The sequence below is a fragment of the Aythya ferina genome (genome assembly GCF_964211825.1).
Source record: "Aythya ferina genome assembly, chromosome: 25".
NCBI classification, from domain to species: domain Eukaryota; kingdom Metazoa; phylum Chordata; class Aves; order Anseriformes; family Anatidae; genus Aythya; species Aythya ferina.
Genome location: NC_140323.1, coordinates 3164564 through 3187270, shown reverse-complemented (window position 1 = coordinate 3187270; position 22707 = coordinate 3164564). Strand labels below are relative to the sequence as shown.

Below are 22707 nucleotides of genomic sequence, written 5' to 3'. Positions count from 1 at the left end.
TGGAAGCAAATCAAAGAGCACAGCACGAAATTAGTGACTGCCCCAATTAGCCCTCGGCTTCCCACCAACACATTTATTAGGCAGCATCTGTGCGCTGAAGCTACATGAGTCAAAGGAAGAGGTATGCCTGGCCTTCACCCAAGGCTCCAGGGTATTTGGAAAGTTACCACTTGCCATCCTGCCTTGCTCTCGGGCAGCAAGCACCCTGCTGTCTGTATCTGGGGGCTGTCAGTTGTTGGGATTTTGCCCCAGGTTTTATTGTCCTTGGCCAGCTGAGAACTGCATCCTTCAGGCATGGGATGGAAAAGGAAGAGAAGTTTGACCTCAGCCACTAGTAGAAAGCTGGCCACTAATAGGAAGATGGACAAGACTGGCTCAGGTCATAGCCCACCACGGCCCTGATCCCTACCCTAGTTCCTGCAGTTCAAAACAAAGAAACCACACAGCAGAGAAGGGGCTGAAATAACCCTCCAGGAGAATCATTTACAGCAGACAACAGCTCTGCTGGCTGGATTCAGCATCGCAGGCAACCAGCAGACCTCTCTCCCTCTCCTCTCCCCACCCGTGCTGTGAGGTTCCCTGTGGTGGCAGAGGACCCGAGGGGAAGGGGGTGACCGACCTTCTGGGGGCATTTTCTTGGCAGGGGCGGATGGGGGTGGCAGGGGCACCAGGCTGGTGACACGGAAGCCAGCGGGCAGCGTCTCGGCTGAGCCACTGAGCATGTTGATGCTGTGAACATCTCGTGGGCGGAAGCGCTTTCGCCAGGACGGGGTTCGACGGAAAGTTTTGTCGTCTCCCTAGGAAGGAAGAGAGGGTTTGAGCCCGGCAGTCTGGGCAGCAGGACCTTCAGCCTGGACCTTCAGCCCTCATGAGATCCTGGCACTGCTTTCGCCTAACTGAGTGCGTGCCAGCATGCCAAGGCCACCCCAAAGTGTGCAGAAGTGTGTGATCAAATTGGGCTAAGCACATAGGAGCCAGCTTGCCTCTCTCTTCTCTTCACCCTGCCTGCAAAGATACAGATGCCTGGATACATCACCATGGGAGCCGCAGCAAAGACCCAAAGAGAAGCATCTAACCTTGTACAGATGGTGGCATCTGGAACCTGCTTGTTTCCATGCTCTAAAGAGAGTCCTGACCAGGCCTGCTATCATACTTCACGCAAGGAAGCTGGATGTAGGACAGATCTAGATGAATTCCCACCTTCAGTGACTCAATGTGAGCAGCTTTCTGTCTGCATCATGGGGCATCTCCAACCCACCAGCTTTACCAGGCACAGATGTGTCATGCACAGGACATCTGTGCCTCTATAAGGCAATATTAAAGCAGCTGGCAAGGAAAGCCAGTTGGGTCCTCTTCAAATTCAGCCCACCAAGCACTAGAAAAGATGCACAAGACCCTACCTCGTCTGCCTCCACAACCAGTTTTACGTTTTACATAATTTAGTTTTGAATTATTCCACTGGTCATGCAATTGCTCTAGATTCTATGAGGCACTGCTTGACTCCCCAGGACAAGGCAGGAGAGAGCTGAGGCCCTGTCAATCCTATTTCTTGAACAAGAACAGGCACCCAGCACGATTTGGGCCTGGGCGGTTTGGTACTCACATCATCCAGCCTTCGATCTGTGCCCAATGCCAGCAGATTGTTGAACTCCCTCTCCAGCACTTGTCGAGCCTGAAAATAACATCAAATGAACGCTCCCCATCGATGGGAGCAGTTCCCAGCACAACTTCCCAACCCATAAACCCTAAGAATGACAGAGAAAAGGCCCATGCACCACCCGAGTGCTCTGCTCAGCACACGGCGGGGTTGGTGGCACTGCTGGAGTCACATCACGGCCACGTCCCGTGCCCAGCACCCACCTCCACAACACCCCGGGGATGCTGCCCCTACCTGCGTGTTCTGCGTGGGGATTTGCAAGACGAGCGCCAGGCTGTTGTGGTCGAAGTTTTCGTCGAGGGCCAGCAGTGCCCCGTGCACTCCACTCTCAACGAGGTTGTTCGCGTACTCGCGAAGCCCGATGGACTGGATCCAGTGGATGACCTGGTCGTTGGTCCACACCAACACGTCTGCAAAAGAGCAAGGCCATGTCCCAGGGCAGCTCAGACCATGCTCGTGGTCATGTTGGGACCTGGCGATGTCCTGGAACCCTGCCCCACAGCCCCAGGCTGATCCCAGGACAATTCTTCCTGGGCCAGCTGCAACACCACGTACCCAAGTGCCAGCAACAGCTCAATTTGCCAAACTGAACGTTGAAATAACAGGCAGAAAGCAACTGTGAAAATTAATCCTAAGAACCCAGGGTTGCTGGTTTAATTAGGGGCATTATCAATAATGAGTTGTAATCTAAGCAACAGCCAGATGCACGGGAAATCTCAGGACAGCCAAAGGAGAAGGGGAGGCTGAGCAAGCTGGGGAGTGTCCTGAGCATCCGAAAGGGGCAGAAGTTGATCTGAAGCTCGGGCTAGATCTTTCCTGTCTTGACAACCTTCTTCTTTCCTTGTGCCTGACCAGGGTGAGCTGCTTAAAGGTACTTGGAGCAATCTGTTGGGGAACATTGCAAGGAAGTTCCCCACAGAGAACAGCCCTACGGGCATGGGCATTGCTCAGAAATACCAATTCTCCCTTGGCAAGTGCTGTGATAAAAATACAGAAGAGGGATCATTGCTGGGCATCTCTGGAGGTTTCCCATCAATCCTCCCAGAGCTGGGGGGTGTATGTGGCTGCTGACCTTTGATTTCATGCTGGGTCTCTTCTCGCCTCCTCTCGAGCTCTTTGCGGTCGTAGTTGAGCCTCTTCAGGCACATGATGCCGTACTGCAGGCTGGTGCTGCAAGGACACAAGACACCATTCAGCCTTCAGGAGGGCTCAGGCACCTTGGGGGCAGGCACCTTGGAGGGACCCTGCAGAGGGACCCCCCTCCCCACTCGTTTTCCATGTGCCCAAAGGATGTTTTGGTGCAGCACTGGGTCCTCACTGACACAGTTCAAAGGGAAAATCTTGGCCAGAACCTGGGGAACATCCCTCCCTTTCATCATAATCCCTCATTCCATCAGCTTTGCCCTGTTCTACCTGTCTGAGAGTACCTCGATACAAGCAATGATACTTGGGGGCTGGGGAGAGGAGGGACAACCTGCCCACGGGGGCTGCTCCAGCCTGAAGGGTCCTGGCAGCCCCCACGGATGCAGGGTGGGGATCAGATGGGATGAGCCCATTTTTTTTTTTTTTGTCTGTGGTTTGTTCCACAGCCAGAAGAAAGCTTGTTCCCCTCCAGTTTTGCTGAAGGAGCTATTTTGCCCACACCAGCTGTCCCAGGTGCCATCCTTCAGCACTGAGCTTGCCCAAGACAGGGAAAAATCCCTCCAATTCCCCCATCCTCTGCTCCACGTGCAGGCACTGCATCCCAAGGGCCTCCCAAAGGAGGGCACTCACCGGTGGAAGCTGTCCACCATCTTCAGGTGCACTCTGAGATCTTTCTTGGTGAGGTGGTCCAGCATCCGTGCATCGACGAGACACTCCATGAAGTAGCTACGATACTGCGGGAGGCCCAGGCTGGGCAGCCACTCGTTCCCAATCCACTCATGGTTCATGTCCCCATAGGCCAGCGTCTGTGAAAGCGAATGGACAGACTAGGGAGAAACCAGGGCTTGGTAGAGCTGCAGATAATCCCAGGAGAGTGGTGACAGGTCGGTGCTGCAGCCTGGGGGTCACTGTCCTGAGGACTAAACATGGGCCAGGGGAGATGAACCCTAGTTTGGACTGAAGGAGCTGGGGGGAACAGTCCTGTTGGCCATGGTCCTTGTCCTAATGGTGCCCCAAAGAGACAGGGCAGCAGCCAAGAGGCAAGCACAAGGGATTTCCTGACTAACTTCTTCTGGAAAAAGCACATTCAGGAAAGTCGAAACAACTAAGTAGGAGATATAGTTTATTGCTTTCCCAACTGATTTTTAGAAATCACCAAACTTTCTGTTTTATGATTTCAAAATGATAAAAGGTTGGTTTGGGGCAGCAAAACATCCAGTCAGTTTCACTGCAAGCTGATTCGGGGTCCAAAAATGAAATGAGATCCACCAGAAGAAAAGTAACACAATTGAGAATCATCGAAACCAGAAGAGATGGAACCAAGCAGGACTTTTTCCTCCCACCTTTTCAGTCCATGAAAACGTTCTGTATCCTGAACTCTGGGCCAATAAAGGTGAAACCTAAACATTTGTGCATCTGGAAACCTGCCCCCCACCCAGGGTGGCTGGTCAGTCTTGGGTGGGGATTTTTAACACCAGAACTGCGTCTTACAGAGGATGGCCCAGGAAAAAAAGTCACAGCTTGAAGGAGAGAAGGGCACTGCTTGGTGGGAGGTCCCAGGAGGACCGTCCCATGCCCAAGAGATGGCTCAGAGGAGCAACCACCAGGTGCAGGCTCAGCTCCAAGTAGGACTTGCTGAATCCTGTTGCCCCAAGCTCACTCCCTGGGTGCCCCGTGGTGTCCGTCTCTCCCTCCCATGCCCACCCCACCGAAAAAAAAAGTGCAACGGGGACCTCACCTGTGCCCAGCTGCCTTCCTCTGTGTCCTAAGCATGCCACACGCAGCATGTCAACAGAAAGGACAGATAAAGTCAGTTCCCGGTGGTGCAGCGCTGTGCCAGTGCAGGGGACCCTCGGCACTGCGTGACCCAGATGGGCCTGGGGTGCTCAGCCTTGCCAGCAGGGTGCTGGGGACAACCCGGCCCCACGGGGCCCAAACTTCACCCCAGCTCTCAAGCAAGCAAGGAGGATGTGGGATGGGGCTTTATCTACAGGTCTTGGGCTGGAGGTGGCACAGACCTGGGGCTCATATGTCTGTCCTGGGTAACATGGGTAACTCTTGGGTCACCCAGAGACAGATGCAGAGAAATCTAAGCTTCAGCTCATGGATCACAAGCTCCCAGAGGGGCTGCCTAACCCAATCTGCCCATTTTGCAGCTGCTTTTCCTTGTCACCTTGAACTAGTTTCTCTCAAACTTGCAAAACCTGTGAGGGAAAGTGCCGTAACCCCTGCTGTAACCCTGAGTTTGCTGTCCCCAAAAGGCACCTGCCACTTACAAGCTCTGTGGTTCCCAGGCAGTGGGCATGAGCTTCAACAAAATGCCTCATTCACACAACAGAGCCAAAATGCTGCCCCTGCTCTGAGACGTGAACATGGGGTCGTGAAGTTGCAGAGAGGGGAGCAGGGATTCCTCTCTCCAAAGGGCCCAGAGCTTTTAGGAGCACGGCCACATCCCCCTGAGGGACCCCAAGCTATCAGCCAGTGGTAGGGACAGACAGAGGGGACAATATCTGGGCACACTAAAGTGAAGGGAGGTTAGACGGTGACTTCTCTGGGCACAGGCTGACCAGTGTGGGTCTCAGTCCCATGCATCTGTCTGAGATCACCCTCGTTTTTGTCTTTCCTTTCTGTCTAACTCACAACCGACGGACGAGCTGTGCTGGAAACCCGGCACAACCCACGGGGACTTGACAATGGCAAATGCATCTGACGGGTTTTAAGCCAGCTTTAGAAATTGTTGGGATATTAAAGGCTGAAAGACGGTTTCTAGACAGGTGCAATGCGCTGGCCACGAGCTGACACATGAGACACAGCCAAGATCCCCTTCCCTCCTGGGGTTTGGCACGTTAATGCACGCCCGGAGCTCACTCAGTGCGGTAACCGATACGGCGCGGCGGCAGTGGGGCGCCCAGCCTCACCGTCTTGGTGGACGTGGCCATGTTCTCCATCTCCTCGTGGGTGACCCAGACGTTTCCAGAGGACTGGAGGAGAAAAAGGGCAGAATGGTCAGGGTGAGCCACTGTGGATGATGGAAATGAGCCTGGCTCAAGATGAAGGAGGACCAGACCACCCTCACGCCTGGGATGGCACCAGGGGGCACGTTGCAGCATCCCTGCATCCTCATGGGCTGGTGGCACCCCACTGTCCTTGTGCACCGTGGGCTGTCCATGGAGAGCCCAGCCAGGACCACTGACCCTCTGGCTGCCTTTATACTTTGGTTTTACGTTCACAGAGCCTGCAGGCTTGTCCCTGACAGCTGTGACACCAGACATGGCTGTCTGAGGGCATGCCTGGGGCCTTTCTTTTTGCTGTCCATACTCCTACAGACATGTCTTGACTGACTGGAGCACCATTAACCCCTCGGGGGCTTTAGGGACCAGCACAAGACATGATCCTGCCGTCTGCTCCCTGTTCTACCCAGAGCAAGGCTGGGATCTGCAGCTACTCTGACTTGCCCCAGGAATTTTCAGATGGTCTCGGGACAAGTTTTGTATTGAAATGACTGAAAAAATGACTGTGCACAACCCAGCTGGCCCTGCAGATCAAACTGGGTGGGAATTTAGCCCCTCCAGAGCAGACAGTCCCTGAGCTTTGCTCTTCACTGGCTGCTCTGCAGAGTCAGCCTTTTGCTGACAGCCCCTGTAGGTGAGGACAAGAGCGTCTGCTGGGCCCTCAAGGCAGGAAAGGACTTCATGCCTGATGGCAGCAACCATCTTTGTGCCTGAGGACATGTGCCTGGTGGGTTTACTGCTCTGTGAGGGGATGTCACCCCATCCACAGCCTGCGCCGAGTGCTAGAGAACCCCTTCTTGCTGCATATGCCTGCAGTACCGGGGCTCCCTGGGGAACAACGAGCCACAATGCTTCCAAGGAGCCAGGGAAAGGGGAAAACCAGTCATGGGATGGGGCACTTACTGTCCGTGAGGTGGGAGGTGCCGAGGGGCTCGTGAGCGAAACCATCTCCTGGATGGCCAGGCGCAGCTTCAGGCGATGCAGCGCGTTGCTGATGCCGATCTCCCTCTGGATCTCGGTGTCGGACAGGGCTGACATGATGGCTCCGCTCTTCACGTTGGCTCGGCAAGCAGCGACATACCAGGCTGGCATTCCCACCCAGAGCTGCCAAAACAGGGCAAAGCTGGTGACTGCCCAGGGCACGGGCCCTCATTTCCTCTGGCAGGGCTCTAGGACGCCCTGTTTAAACTCAGTACCCACAAGGACCCACAAACGGCTCCATGACCGCTCCTTTGCCACCTCCCTACTCATTGAGGGAGGAAAGAAAACATCTCCGTGCCTGGGGAAGCGGTCCCTACTGCCACTGGCCCCAAACACCCATTCTGTAGGGCATGCTGAGGGTCTCGGGGCTTTGCCAGATGAAGGAGTTGCCGAGCATGAGCTGTTTTACAATGGCCACGTTGTGCATGGACCAAGCACAGCGGGACTGTGGGGTGCTGTACCCCTGCCAGGGGAGCGCACCACAAACCAGCAGCAACTGCAAAGCTGTCGGTGTGTGGGGACAATGCGCGGGTGTGCTCTGCCTCACCTCCAGCCAGGAGACAACGGTGGGGCCATCCCAGTGGGCAAAGGGCAATCCTTTCCTCCGAGCCTCTTCCAGGAGTTCGTGCCTGGAGGGAACAGAAGCAAAAGAGTGGTTTATTGGGAGTCTGGGGAGAAGGGAACAGCTCTCGAAGGGGAAGAGAGTGCAGGCAGCAAGAATCAGCTGGCAGCAAAGCAATAAAGGAGCTAATAGGGCTCATGAGAGCGTGAAGGCAAGAAGTCTTTTCAGCGATTCCCGGTCCTGTGTCGTGGCTTAGCAGCCACCAGGTGGGACATTTTCTTGCTGGGGCACAGAAGCAGGTTCACTCACTTTTTCCGCAGGCGACGATCCTTCTCAGCCTGAGCACCCAGCTTGCCGAGGCCCAGAGGGTCCTGGATGCCCACCTCGGTGTCGGTCAGCAGCACTGTTGGGCAAAACACCCGTGGGTCAGCGCGATGTCCCCAGCATCAGCACGATGTCCCCAGGGTTGGTCTGACAACCCCCAGGGCACTGCATGGGTCCTCGCACTGAGGTGTCGGGGATGAGCCACCACAGCACAGATTTTCAACCCACCCTCATAGCCTCCCACCAAAGGGCTGTGCAAAATCAGGGAGGTGCCACAGGGCGAGAAAGAGGTTTGGGCCATGCTCAGGCCCGAAAGGTCCATGGGGCTGACAGCACCAGGATCTGACTGCCCTGAAGCTGCAGGCAGCCCAAAGCCGGTGGCTCCAACGTCCCCAGGGGTGCCCAGCAGGGGTGTCCCTGCTCCTCTGGGGTTACAACCCCAAAAGCAGACAGTGCCAGGGGGCATGCAGAGAGCCCGGCCCGAGAGAACGCCCGCCCGGCCCGCCCGGGAGCGGAGCTGCTCACAGACCCTGCCCTGTGGCCCCTTCTCTGCTCAGCTGGATCAAGCGGCCCTTCTCTTTTTTCCCAAACAAGCGCCCGATGGAAGATTTGATCCCCTTCCTCTTGGAGCCCTTGTGCAAGGAGTCCTGGCTGCTGTTGCTGCTGGGGTTGCTGGCCTGCTCTTCCAGGGAGCTGGGGATGGAGGAGGGAGAGGAACAGCAAAGCCTGAGGTTATTCCAAGCCACAGCAAACCCCAGCCCATCCCACAGCCCCAAATTTCCCCTCCACAAAGCCTCAAACGAGTGGTTTGAGAGCCAACGGGTGCTCCACTCACCTCTTCCCATCCTCCTGACTCAGCGCGGGGTGACCCAGCTTCTCCAGCCTCAACGTCCTGGGCGAGGACGGGGGGGAAGTCTCGCATTTGATGGTGGTTTTGTCCTCTCGGCTTTCATCCCGAGCTGCGGGTGACTGAACAAGCACAGGAGCCATGAGGTTGGGCGGCTCCAGCTCCGTCCTTGTCCTGCTGCCTGCCCCAGAACCTACCCCTCTTGCTCCATGGAGGCATGGCCCAAAGAGCCACCGGGGCCCCGAGGCCACGCTCCAGGATCAGCCCGGAGCAGAGCCCTGGTGGTGGCTCGAGGTGCCCAGGCAGATGGGAAGGACACAGCCGTAGGGCCAAGATCCTTGGAAGGAGGGAACTGGGGAGGAGAAAGGAGGCAGCCCCATGGTCCAGGTCAGGGTGTGGGGACTGAAGCTGCTGTTTCAGCAGAGGGCTCTGAGGAGGACAGATGGGAATGTCCCAAATACGCCCTGTCCCCAGAAGGGACGCTCAATGTTTGAGGACCCTCCCCACGTCCTGCCAGAGCCCCGGGCTGCCAGCCGGCATGTCTCCAAGCACCTTATGGGATCCCCCTGATCCTCCTGCTGAATCCCTGGGGTCCCCAGCTCCATCCCACGCCTGGTGCACCCTGACCTGGTGTGGACAAAGCCAGGAGCAGGCTGGAAAAGGGGCTTGGACAAAACCCAGCAGGGTGGGAGCCACTCACTAGCAGTTTCCTCCGGTGCTTCCTCAAGTCACTGGGCTGATTGCAAGGGAGAATGCGAGAGAGACACAGAAAGGGAGGCAGTTAATGGAGAAACCCCTCAGCAAACACGGGCATCCCGTTCCACATCACGCAGCCGTACCGGACACTGGGGGGGCAGCCACATGCACCCCCCCTCCCCAGGCTCCCACCTGCCCCAAGCGCCTCCTCACCAGCGTCATGATCCCCATGCGGTCGAGGTCCTGAGCGGCGCTGCGGGAGGTCAGTTTCGGGGTAGAGCGGCCACTGAGCGGTGGGGACGAGCTGGCCAGGGACAGGGCCGTCAGCGAGGTGGGGATGGAGGCCCTCTTGCACAGCTGGGTGAGGTTGAGGCCCTCCATGCTGCCGCTGGTCACGCGCGTCTCCAGCTCCTCCGCGCGGAGCTCGGTGGACTCCTTCTCCTCTTGGATCATCCTGGTGGAGGAGTGGGGTCAGAGCTCAGGGCTTCCCAGCTTTTTTTTTTTTTTGGGGGGGGGGGCCTGGCCATCTGGTAGCTCCCAGCCATGGGATTGAGCTGTGCTAGGGAACTGCAGCCCCGGTGCTGTGACTTGAGCTCCCTGTCTTTAGGAATGGCAGCCAGAGCCATCAGAATCCACACAGACCACGGCTGAGAGGTGTCCCAATTCCTTTCAGAATTTATGGGGATTTTTATATATTTTTTTTAAACAAAGATCCTTTCTGTAAGCCCACACCGGTACTTCCAAATGACACAGATCCCCATGTAGAAAGGACCAAGCCCTGTGGCTAAATATCCTCGAGCCATTTCCCTGGCTGAATCTGGACCAGGACATCAATTTTTGGGCATCAAAGCCTCCTCCCACTGCCCGGCGGTTTGTGCCACCCCCCGGAGCCATTTCAGAGCTAGGTGGTGCTGGGTTTTGGCCGTGGCCACTACCTGATCTCCTCGTTGATGGCATCCAGCTGCTCCTGGAGCATCATGGCCAAGGTCTGAGCATCCGAGTGCCCGCCAGGGGAGAGCACGTCCATGGAGCTGAAGAGCGTCTCGCGGTCATCCTCATCCACGTCAGAGATCTCAGGGTCGCTGTCGAAGGCGTGAGGCCCCGTGGCCAGGACGCTGCCTGCCTGCGCCTGCTCCCAGTCCTGGGGGGAACAAGGTCCACTGGTCCCACCTGGCACCCCCAGGTCTCCAAAAGCCAACCTGGAGGCCTCAAGCATCAGTCGCGCTTCAGCGCAACCCCAGCGGGAAGCCCTTCTTGCCACGTTACCCCCATGCCCGGTGAATGAAACCACCCCACGTCCCCAAATCAAGGGCATGTAAGACCAGCGTGCAGGGCAGAAGACCCCAACCCCAACCCTGACCCCAGCCCTGGCCCCGTGCTGGCAGGACACTGGGTTACCTTGGCCGGCTCCTCTCGCCGGGCGGCAAATCGCCCTTTCTGTGCCCGAGGCAGGCCTGGGGCCGTCCCAAAGGGCTCAGCGGGGGCATGGACCACGGCGCTGAGTGGGAAGCGCAGGTCCGTGGCACTGCCCATGTGGGACCTGGGGAGAGAGAGCTCTGCTGTGGACATTGCCTGTGCAAGGACGTTCCCCTGCGGCTCCCCTCATGGCCCAGACTCACTCAGGACAGAAGAGGAGGACAGGGCCGTGCTGGGATGCCCACCACGGTGATGCCTCCCTGCTCTGCGTGAAGTGATGCAAAAGCAGGGTCTGGAGGAGAAGGATGCCCAGTTCCCCCTGTCCTGGCCCTGGAGATGCATTCACAAGCAGATGGAAGCCCAGCCCAGGGCCCTACCCAAGTGCTACCTCCCCCTTTGCCCTGATACCCACAGAACATCCAGCCAGTTTTGGCCCAAACCAGAGGGTCTGGGGGCTGCACAGCTCCCTCCTGTCCTTCCCTCTCCAGCACAGCTTCCCCTCCTGTACACGTATGGCACCAGAGTCCTCTTGTGCCTGTTCTCCCCATCCCCATGATGGGGGCCAGACACGAAGCTTTTCTTCTGTTTATGTTTTCTTCAGTATTTCCATGAAAAAATCCCTGATGAACAAAATCCCATTTGAAACAGATCTTCCAAGGTACAGGTGCATGAGCATTGGGATCTCCCATCGGAAACCAGACGGGACTTCTTTTTTCTCCTCCTCCAGGCTTGTGTCGGTGCTCAGGAACACAGAAATGCGTCAGCTCCAGCTGGACACGAGGCCATTTTTTGTTATTTTGATGCTCACTGCACGTCTCCATGTCACCCGATCACACCTCCTCACCCCAAAGACCCATCCCTGTGGCTGAGCGAGGCGTTTTCCCAGAGAACGGGGTCGTTCCTCACCATACACATTGCAATAGGAGGCACGAGGGCTTGATTTAGGATGACAGAAGCATTTGTCCAGAGAAATCAGCAGATTTTCCGCCACGGTGGGGTCTGGTTTCCAGCGGAGGCATAGATCTGGGCTCCCCACCCCCAGCATCCTGCCGAGCCCAGACAAAATCACTCACACGAGCTGCTCGGCTTGGTGTCAGCTCAGTGCTTGCAGACGAAGGCACGGCCCAAGTTTCAAGAGGATTTAAGCCGTGGAGCTGCTGACAAGCTGCTCCTGAGCTAAAAACAGATAAAGGTGCCTTAGACAAAAGCTGACATTTCAACTGGGGGATTATTCTGGCCTCTGTAACTCAAGCTTTCTGCTGAATTGTCCTTCAAGAAATTACAGAAAAAAGATTGCCTGTCTGATTCTTGCAGACCCACACAAACAGGTCCCACATACGCTGCAGACCCTCCTCAGGCACGCAGCTGTCCTTCAGCCTCACTTCATCCTCACTCCCCGTTTCTTCCTTCCAATGTGGGCACGGGGCCTCCAGGCCCTTTCCTCTTTGCTGCCAACAGCTTCGAAGCTTAGTTGCTAGCTCCTTCCCTTCTTTTCCATCCTCTCAGGGAGGTGAGGTTTTGCAGCTGGTGGTCGCTCCCAGCAATTTCTTGCCACACCGAGCCCAGGTTGCGAGGGTTCAGGCGAGGACGTGGGCTCCCAGGTGGCCACAGCAGTGTGGTGGGGTGCACGGCGCCTCAGCACCCTCCTTCCCTTCCCTCCTGGGGCCGTTCCTGGATTCTTGTGGCCGTGCTGGTTCCCCTGGCTGGTGCCAGAGGCTGAGACCCGCTGGACTCACCTCACCTCCTGGAGCACGGGGCTGGGATCCCCCCAGTCTCTGCACTGCTGGCCATCACGGAAAGAGCTTCCTCTTTCCTCACCAGCCCATCCCAGCACATTGGGGGAGGAAAGGTGGATGGTGAACAGGGATAGATTTCACAGGGACTAAAAATGAGCCAAAATGAAGAAAATGCTGCATGGTCTGCAGCACCTCGAGCTGGGCAGCGAGGATGGAACTAGGTAAAGCCACCCCAGGGTAAAGGAGCTGAGAGAGAGGTTGCACAAGCCCTGAGCCCTTTGTGCAGAAAAAGAAACGATGCCCAGTGGATTTTGTTTTGTTTTGTTTTGTCATTGGAGAGTGAATCTGGGGCTGTTTGGTGAGGCTGGGCTGTTCTCAACAGTCTGTGTCTCACCCCAGGACAGATCTGCTGTGGGGACAGCGCAGCCAGAGCCGACCCTGCTGTGATGAACTGAGGCTTGGTGAGACCGAAATGCCCAGCACCAACAGCATTTTGGGGCCCTAAAAAACAAAACGCCCTGAAGACATGGGTGTGGGATGAGAGCGGGGCGTGCACTGGCTGGCAGGGTTTTGGCAGGAGGCTCTCACCTCGTGTGCACGCTCTCCACGAACGTCCCGCTCCTGGTTTTGAGCTGATCGACCTCCAGCCGCAGTTTGTCGATCTCGTCTGACAGCCGGCGCTGTTCAGGGCAAGAGAAGAGATGGGCAGGGGTTGGTTTTGTCCCGAAGAGCACAATGAGACAGGTTTGGGGCAAACCAAGCAATTTCCAGGTTTACATTCCCTTTAAAAGCCCCCATCCCAGCTTCAAAGCACCAGAGAAGAAACAGCTCATGCAGGCGATAGTGAATGACAGCGCTGGGGTGATGCCAGGGTGATGCTGAGAGGGGAGGGAGTGACCCCGGGGCAGACAGACACACACACACGTGCTCGAACCAAGGCTGCTTTGTGAGATGAAGGAGAGCCAGTCCCACCAGGATGCTCTGGCTTTGCTCCAAGCTTCATGTGCACATTCACCACAGCAAAGGGCTGGCAGCGTGGGACCCGCCAGCCAGATTTGATGCTGGGCCTGTCCCACCTCCCTGCTGCCACCCCCAGACCAGGACCACTACGTGGCCGTGCTGCCCTGCGGGAGATGCTGTGGGTGGGGATGGAGGCAGAGGGATGGGATCCTCCAGGCACAGCAGGATCCCATCCCGTGGGCTGAACTGGGGGTTGAAGTGGGCTGAACTGGGGTGGGCAGCATGCGGGCAGCATCACGCAGGTCTCCGGGCTCTGCCTCTACCCGGAGCTGAGCAGCCGTGGCCGGGGAGTGCAAGCAGTGCCTGCAAACCCTCACAGCAGGCAGAGAGCATCTCGGAGAGCTGCAAGCGAGGGGGAAAGCAGCCCCCCAGACCCTCCCGGCATGCACAGGACGTGGGGCACGTCCCCGAAGCTCCCATTGCTTCAAAAAGCTGGAGCCCTCCAGCTTTCTGGCACAGGCTGGCGTGGGCTCGTCTCGCAGACCCTAATTAGATGCTTTATCTGAGGGCAGGGGAGGTGTGGAGACCTACAGGGATTTCTGCAAGCTGGGCACGGAGCAGACCTCAGCCCCGACTGAGCGAGGAGGTTGGGGAAGTCTTGAGGGTGAAGGGGATGTGGCTGCCTCAGGGAGCACGGGGGCAAATACTCCTCTGGAAATGAGGACAAAGCCACCGCAGCCTCGCTGCTGTCCTCACTCAGCAGGGGGATGGATGAATGTGACAGAAATACAGAGATGGGAGCGAACATGCCTGTTCAGGAACCGAACCGGGGGTCTCCAGTGAGGTGGGTGGCAGCTTCCATTCAGCCACTGCTTGGGTTAGTTTGTGGCCTCCTGCTGCTGGGTACTTTGGGGTCCCAGCTCCTCCAAAACTTTTTAGAGTATTTTAGGTGGCGGGACTGCCACTAGTCAGGGGTTAGGAGTGAGGAGGTGCAGTCACTAGGGCAGGCTCCCTGTGGCGGCATTTACCTTGTCGTGCTGGTGTTCCTCTATCTGCTTTTGGGTATTTTCCAGCTCTTGTAACAATGTGTTCTTTGAAAATTTCAAAAGAAAAGGGAACACAAACAGGAAAGAAAGAGAGAGAGCATTGAGGAGACGGCTGCGTGGCCTCGCGGGGATGGCCAGCGTGGAACTGCAGCGGGGACAGCAGGACTGACACGGGGCAGGACGGGTGGTGGTGGCTCCCAGCCTGTCCCTCACCTCCCTGCTGCCAACCAGCCTTCTCTGCAACCCCCTGCTCCTCAAAAGCAGGGCTGCAGCCCGTTTCCAGTCCTACACTGGGGCTGGGGCATGGCCACGGTGGGCAAGCAGCAGCCAGAGCTCTGGGAACGCTTGCAGGGTGGGAAGGGGGCTGAGAGGAGATCGGCTCCTCGGGTAGCTGGCCCAAGGGCAAAAACATCCCCGTCTCCGGGCTAGAGAAGAGGTGTGGGGAAAGAAGAACTTGCAACTGCCTGGCGTTTTGGTTTTTGATTTGGGAAGTCAAAGAGCAGGATTTTTGCCCAAGGATGAACTGGATGTGGTGTGTGCCAGCGTCGGCAGCAGGCTGGGGAAGGCAGTGCTCCTCCACGAGGCTCTGCTCCCTGCTTGCTGCTGGCTGGGATGGGAATTTGGAACCAGTCCCACCCGTGAGTTCCTGTTCTGTACCCAGAGCTGGCTGAACACGTGCTGGCACTGCCAGGTCTGCCTGGGGACAGGAGGTTCAGAGCAGCAGGGACACAGCCCCGGTCCTGGAGGCATCAACCAGGGGTGCACCTCCCTCTGCGCCCCGATTTCTTACGGGGAGCACGGTCCCTGCAGGAACCCAGACAGACAAAGGTGAATGATCACAGGCTGGTCTCCTGTTGCCACTGTGAGGTTTAATCCTGCTCTGGGCCACCTGCTCTGCCAGCTGAGTGCATTCACAAGGCTCAAAGGAAAGCCTGGCTCCCCAGGAGGAGCAGGGAAGGAGCTGGCGGCTGCTCACGGGCTCTGTCCCGGCTCGGAGAGGGCAGGGCCTGGGGGACGGGAAGGTTTCACGGCAGCACACGGAGGGTTTGGGGACGAACACTGCATTTTCTCCTGCAAAATGCAGTGGGGTTTCGCTCTGGCTGCAGGTGAGGCTGTGCTGGGACAGACACAGGGAAGGAAGGGAACGGAGCAGGACAAATCCTGCCGATGTCGGAGGCAGCTCGGTGGGGAGCGGGTCCTGCTGGGTGGGGGCTGGCAGGAGGCGAGGACGCGATGCTGAGCCCCCAACCAGCCCTGGCACCCGGCTGGCATCCCGTATGGGGTCATTTCTCCATCCCTGCATGGGCACTTCCAAAATCCTGCGCTGCAGCTGGCGGAGGGTCCGTGTCAGGGCCGCTGCAGGTCCCTCACCCCCCAACACCTCCCTCCTGAAGCCTGCCCCTAGCCGATACCTTCTCCTCCAAGGCTGCCATCCTCTCCTTGAGGTGCAGCTGCAGCCGCTCGTTGGACTCGCTCAGCAGCCGGTCCACGGTGTCCGAGAGCCGCTTGTTGTGCTCCTCGTTCATCTTCTCCCGCTGGCGGGCCTGCAATGGCAAACAGCAGCCGGCCACGTCAGATCCAGTGGCTCTGCTCCTCTCGCTGTGAGGAGCTCTGTGCTGTGTCCAGGCTCCCAGCTGTCACAGCAAGGGGGAGCTGAGGCCAGATCAGGACCCTCGAGGACTCCCCCATCCGGGCTGAGCAGCACTTACCCTGGCCAGCTCCTGGTTCTTCTCTTCCAGCTGGCTCTCCAGCTGCCGGAGGTGCTCCTCGATGCTCCCATGCCTCTCTTCTGCCTGGGAAAAGCAGAGCAGCCCTCTCGGATGGTGCTCCCCAAAACCACGTGGGCCCTCCCGCATCCTTCCCTCCGTCCCTGCATCCACAGCCTTCCTGGGATGAGGCGCTCCCTCCTGCTGCCTGCATCCCTGGGCAAGCCTTGAAACAACTGCTAGAGAGGGGATCAGAGATGGAGGTGCTCCACAAGCAACTGGGCACCTGGAAAAGGCAGGGCTGGCCACATCCACACCCCCACCCAAGCCTGCACCCTTCCAGATCCAGCTTGGGTCCTTCCTCCTCCTCATTCCAAAACTATCCCAACACCAGGTGACGGTCACCCTGAGCAGCAAGGCCACCTCTGCCTTGGAGAGAGCAGTTGAGGAAAGGAGCAAGTCCTGCATGTGAGGAGTTTTAAAAGCTGTGAACTGTCCCCGCTACCCCAGAGGAAGCAGAGGGCAGCAGAGCTCAGAGGCTGGGACCGAGAGCAGGGTGCCCTGGGGCTGCCAGGCTCCATCTCTGCAGGTGGGTGTCCAGCCCTGCCCCTGGTTCCTGCAGCCCCCCGGCCCCTCCGCCCCACGCACCCCACACACTTGCCTTGCTGAGCGCTGCGATGCGCTGGGCCAGCTCCGCTTCCACCTCGGGCAGCGTCTCTGCTTTCCGCATCGTCTGCTGCAGCTTCTGCTCCGCCAGCTCCAGCAGCTCCTGCAGGTGCCGAGCTTTCTCCTCGCACTGCGGGACAGGGCAGGACGTGACTCCTGGCACCCACCTCCTCTCCCCAGCACCCGCTTCTCCCTCCCGGGTCCCCGGGGTGGTGGGTCCCGCTCCGGTACCTGGCGGTGCAGGGACTCCTTGTTGGCCAGTTCGCTTTCCAGCTTGTCATTGAGGTCGTGGATGGAGGTAGCTTCTCGCTGGGCTGCTAGGTAGCGTTTCTCCAGCGTGGTGATCCTCTCTTCCATGTCCTCCTTCTGAGCCAGAGCCTGGGGAAGCGATGGGGCTGTCACACCCTGAGCCCGTGGCCAGCAATTTGGGAACAACTGGGCCATAAGGATTCTCTGAGCCTGGGGCATCCCTGAGCCTAAGCATGCAACTAAAGCCCCGCTTTGCACAAAAATATGGAGGGGACAAGAAAGGGACAGTCAGGTAATCCCAGAAAACATCCTGGCACAGACACAGCTCACTGCCTGGGGGTATCTCAGAGTCTGCTTATCACAGAATCACAGAACTGGCATTATAACCTCAGGGTAGTCCTGCTGACAGATGTGGGGACAACCCCCAAAGGCAGGGTTTTTGGGGGGAAACACCATCCTTCTCCCTCCTTTCCCATGCGTACAAAAGGGGTTACAAACTCTTTCCCAGCACAGAGCACATGGAAGCAGCAGTGAGCAGAGGGGGCAGCGCCTAACCTCTCGGAGGTCCCGCTGGTACTTGCTGCTCATCTCCTCTGACTTGATCAGATCCTTCCTGGCGGTGCCCAGATCCTCCTCCAGCTCCGCGACGCTGGCAGCCAGGGCGGAGATGCGCTCCTTGGCTTGGACCACTTCGAAGTTCTGCTTCTCCAGGAGCTCCTGCAGCTCCACCACCCGCCCTGCCTCGTCGTCGGGGTGAACAGAGCCATTGGAGAGCCGCTGCAAGGCACCGGAGAGGGAGGTGGGTGCCCGGCTGCCCCACAACGCGCAGCTATGGGGTGGGTGAGTGGGGCAGGGGGCTCTGGGACCCCCGGGAACAGTCCCCACCAGCAGGGATGTGGCATCTCGCAGGCACAGCGGGACGGGGTTAGCTAAGGGCAGAGTCCCTGGGTGTGCAGAGCACCTTTGGGAAGCTGAGCCCCTAGAAGCATCCAGGTGGGAGCACAAATTCCCCCGTGCTGGAAAACGGCTCGTATCCAAAGGGCATTTCCCAGGGGTATAGGGCCAGGGGAGGGCAAAAAGCATTCAGTACCCCAGAGCCTGCAACAAGGGGGTTAGAGAAACCACAACCTTGGTGAGCGTGGTCAGAGCAGGCATTTTTGGGGCTCTCACCTTCCAGGGAAGCTTCTGAGCCGGCTCCTTGGGCTCCCTCTCATCCCGCTCGCCTGCTGGGGCCTCCCGCGTGGCGCCTTGCTGCAGAGCTGCCACCTGCACACCAACAGGGATTAATTAATAACAGAGAGGTAATGAAACCAGCTGGCCTGGCTACGAGTGAGGCCAGCCCCAGCACACCCAGCTTTGCAGCTGGCTCCCCACTGGCTTCTTCCAGCCTCTGCTTAGGGCTGAGGGGGTACAGGAGAGAGAGGGTGAAGGAAGAGTTCACCAAATTCAACCTGAATTCACAAATCTGGTGTAACTCCAAGCAGTCCCAGCACAGCAGTCGCGCCGGCAGGGGCCCAGGGTAGGCTGCCAAGCACCTCTTACCTGCCGATGGGCATCCACCAGCTGCTCCTCCAAGGTCGCCACTCGCTCTAAGGATGCTCGCAAGCGCTCCCTGACCTGCAGGTGGGTAAGATAATGGGAAAGTTGGGTATTTATTTATTATGGGTAGTGTCCTGGAGCCAGGAGAACCCCTAACCCCTTTTATCTGTCTGCAGGCCATGCCTATATGGATTCATGTCCAGGGCACAGACTCAGGGAGGCTCCAGCCCATCACTTGGGAGAGCAAAAGCGTGTTGGGGAGGCACAGCCAGGGCCAGTCTGAGTCCTGGAGGATGCCAGGAGTAGCTTGGAGTAGCTTAAACAGGCCAGGGTAGCTTGGAGATGCTTTTTAGCACAGCAAGGAGATGCTCGAGGCAAATGACTCAGGAGAAACTCTACGTGCTGTAATGCGAGGACTGAACCAGGGTGCCAAACACCTGCACTCACCACCATCAGGGGAGCAAACGGGAGAAGCAAAGTCCCCATCCCCAACGGCCTCAAGCCCACAGAATCTGCTCCAGCCCCAGCGGTTCCCAGTATCTTTTTGCTGAGTTCCCCAAACCCTCCTGCTGAGGCATCCCACATCAACACATCATGTAATAAAACGAAGAGGGAGGAGGCCAGGCTGTCCCAGCGAGGAGCGCTGGGAGAAGGTCTGCTCTGAGCAGGGGATGGGAGAGGCCCCAGCCGCCCCTCTCACCTTTTCATCTAGCGCCTTGTGATGCTCAAAGAGTGACTTGAGTGCCTTGAGCACCTCGACCTCACTGGAAACCCCAGACGGCGACTGGGCCTGACGCTTGACCACGGTCATCCTCAGGGACCGCTCATGCCTCGACACCAGGCACTCCAGGTGCTCCAGCAAGAGCTGCAAGAGGGCAAACGTGAGCTTCTTGTCACCCCAGGGGAATTTTCTGGGGAGGTTGGGGAGGCTTTTGCCGCTTACCCGGGTGTTGTTGCGCTCAGCTTTCAGCTCTGAGATCTCCTCCTCTCTCTCCAGGAGCTGCTCTCGGCACGCGCTGAGCTCCCGCGTCAGCGTGGCGAACTCCTGCGGAGAGCAGGGCACGGCCGTTAGCTGGGAGCATGGGATGGAGACGGGGCCAGCACCCTGAGCCTACTGCCGGCACGGAGCATTTCCTACCCCAACCCCTCCAGGGGGGTGACAGGGACAGAGAGCAGCCAGCGGAGCGCACAGGCGAGCTGGGAGGCAATTTATTCCTTTAAACAAGTGAGAACCACAGCAGCATCCCGCTCTTTATCCACTTGGTTTGATGTCCGGTGACACAGGAAACTGCTCTCTGGCTCCAGAAGCGCTCGATGGCATTTAAAGCATTCCAGCCAAGGCCACCAGCACGTTCCCATCCCCTCCCATCACCTCGAGGAGCACCCACCTGGGAAACGTCCCACCAGGCTGAAAACTCAGCCAGCCACCCACAAACCCCATGTCCCAGCCAAGACAGATGGGGCACGGGGGGAGAAGAATCCCAGTTGCTACCAGTCTGGCAGCAGCCTCCCAGGAGGTGACATCCAGCAAGAGCTGTGCAACAAGGGATGGCACAGCAGAGGGACATGAGGGACCCCTCCAAAACACAGAGACTTCATTTGTGGCTGTGGTGGAGCAGAAAGAAAACTTGCCATGAAGTTCCTAGGGTGCAGGAGGGTTCATTTTTTCTTAAAAAAAATAAAAAATAAAAAAAATAAAAGGAAACACGAGCACCCGGGTTAGCCCAGGAGCACTCTCCCACTGCTCCCAGTTGCTGTTCCAGTCACTGGTGTGTGCCAGGGCTAGGTGACATGGTGCAGCTGGGACTTTGTAGGGTGAAAAATGCAAATGAGGAAACGCTTCATGAATTTACACCCGCTTCACAGGGCTGTTGAGAAGAACTTAAAAAGGAAAAGGGCTGCAGAAGAAACTGAGAAAGATTTGCTTGAGCATTAACAAAACAAATTTTGACTGGGAGCTGAGAGCGGTTTCACAGCGTGAAATCCTTCCACTCTAATTTCCCAGTTAAACAAATTAAAAAGCCTTAAAAGTGAGGCAAGGCGTTCGGATTTGAATTAAATGCTCCGCTCAGCTCAAAGGGAGACCTCTTGCACCAGCTGACATCCCACCACGACACTCGGAGTGTTTCAATCTCTTTCTCCCAGCTACATTTTCCTCCTCCCTTTCCACACCATGCCCTGGGCTGCTCGCAACGGCTTTTTTACCCAGGGCGATGGGGACGGTGGTGTCACCGGGGATGCTGAGACCCCACAGAGGGACGGGACCTCTGTGTGGCAGTGGGGATGGAGGGAAAGATCAAGCTGCAGTCAGGCTTGAGCAGCCACTCTCCTGCCCAGCGCCCTCGCCCCGGCACTGCCGCAGCACCCCAACCCCGTTCCTGCCCCATCGCTTCCCCAGGGGCTGCTCCAGCCCTGGCCTCATCCCCACCCCACAGAAGGCACACACCACACCGACACCTCCCTCGCCAGCTCCTGCCATGCCCAGGCATTGTCTGGTGCTTGCTCTTGGCCCACCCCAAGCCCCCCAGGTCACAGAGACCCCCAGGAGATAGCGGTGCCCGGCCGAAGCTTCCCTGGATCCGTGCTCTCCCGGCCCCTGGGGATTAGGGCTCGGCTCAGCGCAGCACACACACACACACATGTGTGTGTGGCTGGGTTATGCAAGCTCTTGCATGCAAGAGAGAGCAGCTTGTGAGCATCCCCGTGGATTATGTAGGGCTGGGAAAGCCGGCGAGTGGGAAGGGGAGGAGCGAGAGGCACCCAGACGAGGTACCCGTGCACCAGCGGCTGCTTTGGGTTTGGGGACAGGCAACCGGGCTCGTGGTGAGCAGCAAAAGCCTTCTTGTGGCTGGGAAGGTCCCAGGGATGTTTTCCTGCAGCCTGAGCTTTGGTAGGCGGTGCTGCAGACTCTCCCCTAGCACTGGGGTAGGGACCCAGCGCATCCAAAGCCTCCAAATCCGGAGAGGCTGCAATCCAGAGGGGGAAGCAGGGCTGCGGAGCCTGATGCTCTCCCCACTGCAGCCCTTTGGAAACCCGCAGGCACGTGGGGTAGGAAGCCCAGCAGCATTAGAGACCCTCAGCAAATTGCAAACTTAGGGTAGGAGGCAGCAAGCGGTGCTTCCTGCGGTGTGGAGCAGACGGGACAAGGCAGCAGGGGTGGCCGGGGAAGACGGGTGCCACGACGGGGACAGAGCCAGCAGCGCCCAGCCCTCCTCACCCCGCTCTGCCTCCCGGGGTGGTGAAGCTGTGCAGATTGCGGCTGCAGTCAGGCTTTCATCCCGAAGGCAAGGAGATTAAAAGAGAGAGAAAATCTGCCGGAGGGAGCAGCACAGCCCCTGCCCCTGCCGTCCTGATGCCACCCACGGGGCCGGGGCTCAAAGTGCGGTGGTGGCTCCATCCCGGGCTGGTCGGGGCTCAGCACAGAGCTCCTGTCCCGGCCCCCTCCAAGTTGTCCCCTTGTCAGGGACCCCGCACACCATTAAGGCTCCCAGGGCATCCCGAGAGACCGCAGTGACTGTCCTTCCTTGGGGAAAGGCTGCAAAAAAAAATGAGCGTTTACCACCAGAAATAGCAGCACCCCTGCGGCGAGATGGGACAGCAGGACACAACGGGGGATAGCTGAGCTAGGGGGCACCTACAGGCCTGATCTGGATGCCTTGGGAATAAAAAAACAGGGACAATTCACTCCATCATCCACATGGATGGATGGCTTTGTCAGCCCTGGCTGACACTGTGGGTGCTTCTGGGCTACCGGCGGGCACCAGGCGAGGTTGGGGATGGTGAGAAGAAAATTCCCCAAGCCCCAGCTGCAGACAGAGGCACTCCCCAGAGCACAGCTTCTACCCCAACCCACAGGGGTGAAGCAGCAGAGAGGAGGACAGGGTGATGTTCCTGTCCCCTGGCCATGGGCAGGCAGAGCTGCACACTGCATGCCCCTGGCTCCAGCAAGCGCTCAGGCTAAGCAGGGACACCTATAAATGGATTAGAAAGCAAAGCAGAGGTGCCTGATCTTCAATCAAATGGAGGATAATTAGAGACGGCGCTGAGAGCCCCCAGGAGCCCTGCGGGAAGCCCAGCAGCCTGGGAAGTGGCTAATTGGGATTAAAACCAAACCACCCAAAAAGGGTGAGGGTGAGCGGCTGGGCTCGGCACCAAGCCCCGCACAGGA

General features: G+C 58.0%; 1 protein-coding gene across 4 annotated transcripts in view; it reads right to left on the bottom strand.

The window, feature by feature from the left end:
• Positions 1-22707, bottom strand: part of PPFIA4 (PTPRF interacting protein alpha 4) — a 47789-nt gene that overhangs the window by 1734 nt on the left and 23348 nt on the right. For 2 of the 4 annotated variants that reach the window (XM_084497683.1, XM_084497684.1), the window contains exons 3-29: positions 19483-19584; positions 19240-19404; positions 18543-18617; positions 18171-18266; positions 17556-17777; positions 16983-17129; positions 16743-16881; positions 16089-16168; positions 15792-15923; positions 14362-14424; positions 12962-13053; positions 10620-10761; positions 10157-10362; positions 9435-9675; positions 9226-9261; positions 8514-8647; positions 8208-8371; positions 7664-7757; positions 7340-7421; positions 6715-6915; positions 5719-5781; positions 4539-4565; positions 3431-3606; positions 2730-2827; positions 1892-2067; positions 1604-1672; positions 620-797 (exon numbers count right to left, since the gene is read on the bottom strand). In XM_084497683.1, the coding sequence (XP_084353809.1) occupies positions 620-797; positions 1604-1672; positions 1892-2067; positions 2730-2827; positions 3431-3606; positions 4539-4565; positions 5719-5781; positions 6715-6915; positions 7340-7421; positions 7664-7757; positions 8208-8371; positions 8514-8647; positions 9226-9261; positions 9435-9675; positions 10157-10362; positions 10620-10761; positions 12962-13053; positions 14362-14424; positions 15792-15923; positions 16089-16168; positions 16743-16881; positions 16983-17129; positions 17556-17777; positions 18171-18266; positions 18543-18617; positions 19240-19404; positions 19483-19584 (3400 nt within the window). The remainder of the gene's footprint in view (positions 1-619; positions 798-1603; positions 1673-1891; positions 2068-2729; positions 2828-3430; positions 3607-4538; positions 4566-5718; positions 5782-6714; positions 6916-7339; positions 7422-7663; positions 7758-8207; positions 8372-8513; positions 8648-9225; positions 9262-9434; positions 9676-10156; positions 10363-10619; positions 10762-12961; positions 13054-14361; positions 14425-15791; positions 15924-16088; positions 16169-16742; positions 16882-16982; positions 17130-17555; positions 17778-18170; positions 18267-18542; positions 18618-19239; positions 19405-19482; positions 19585-22707) is intronic. The other 2 variants (XM_084497685.1, XM_084497686.1) reach the window with 2 other exon arrangements.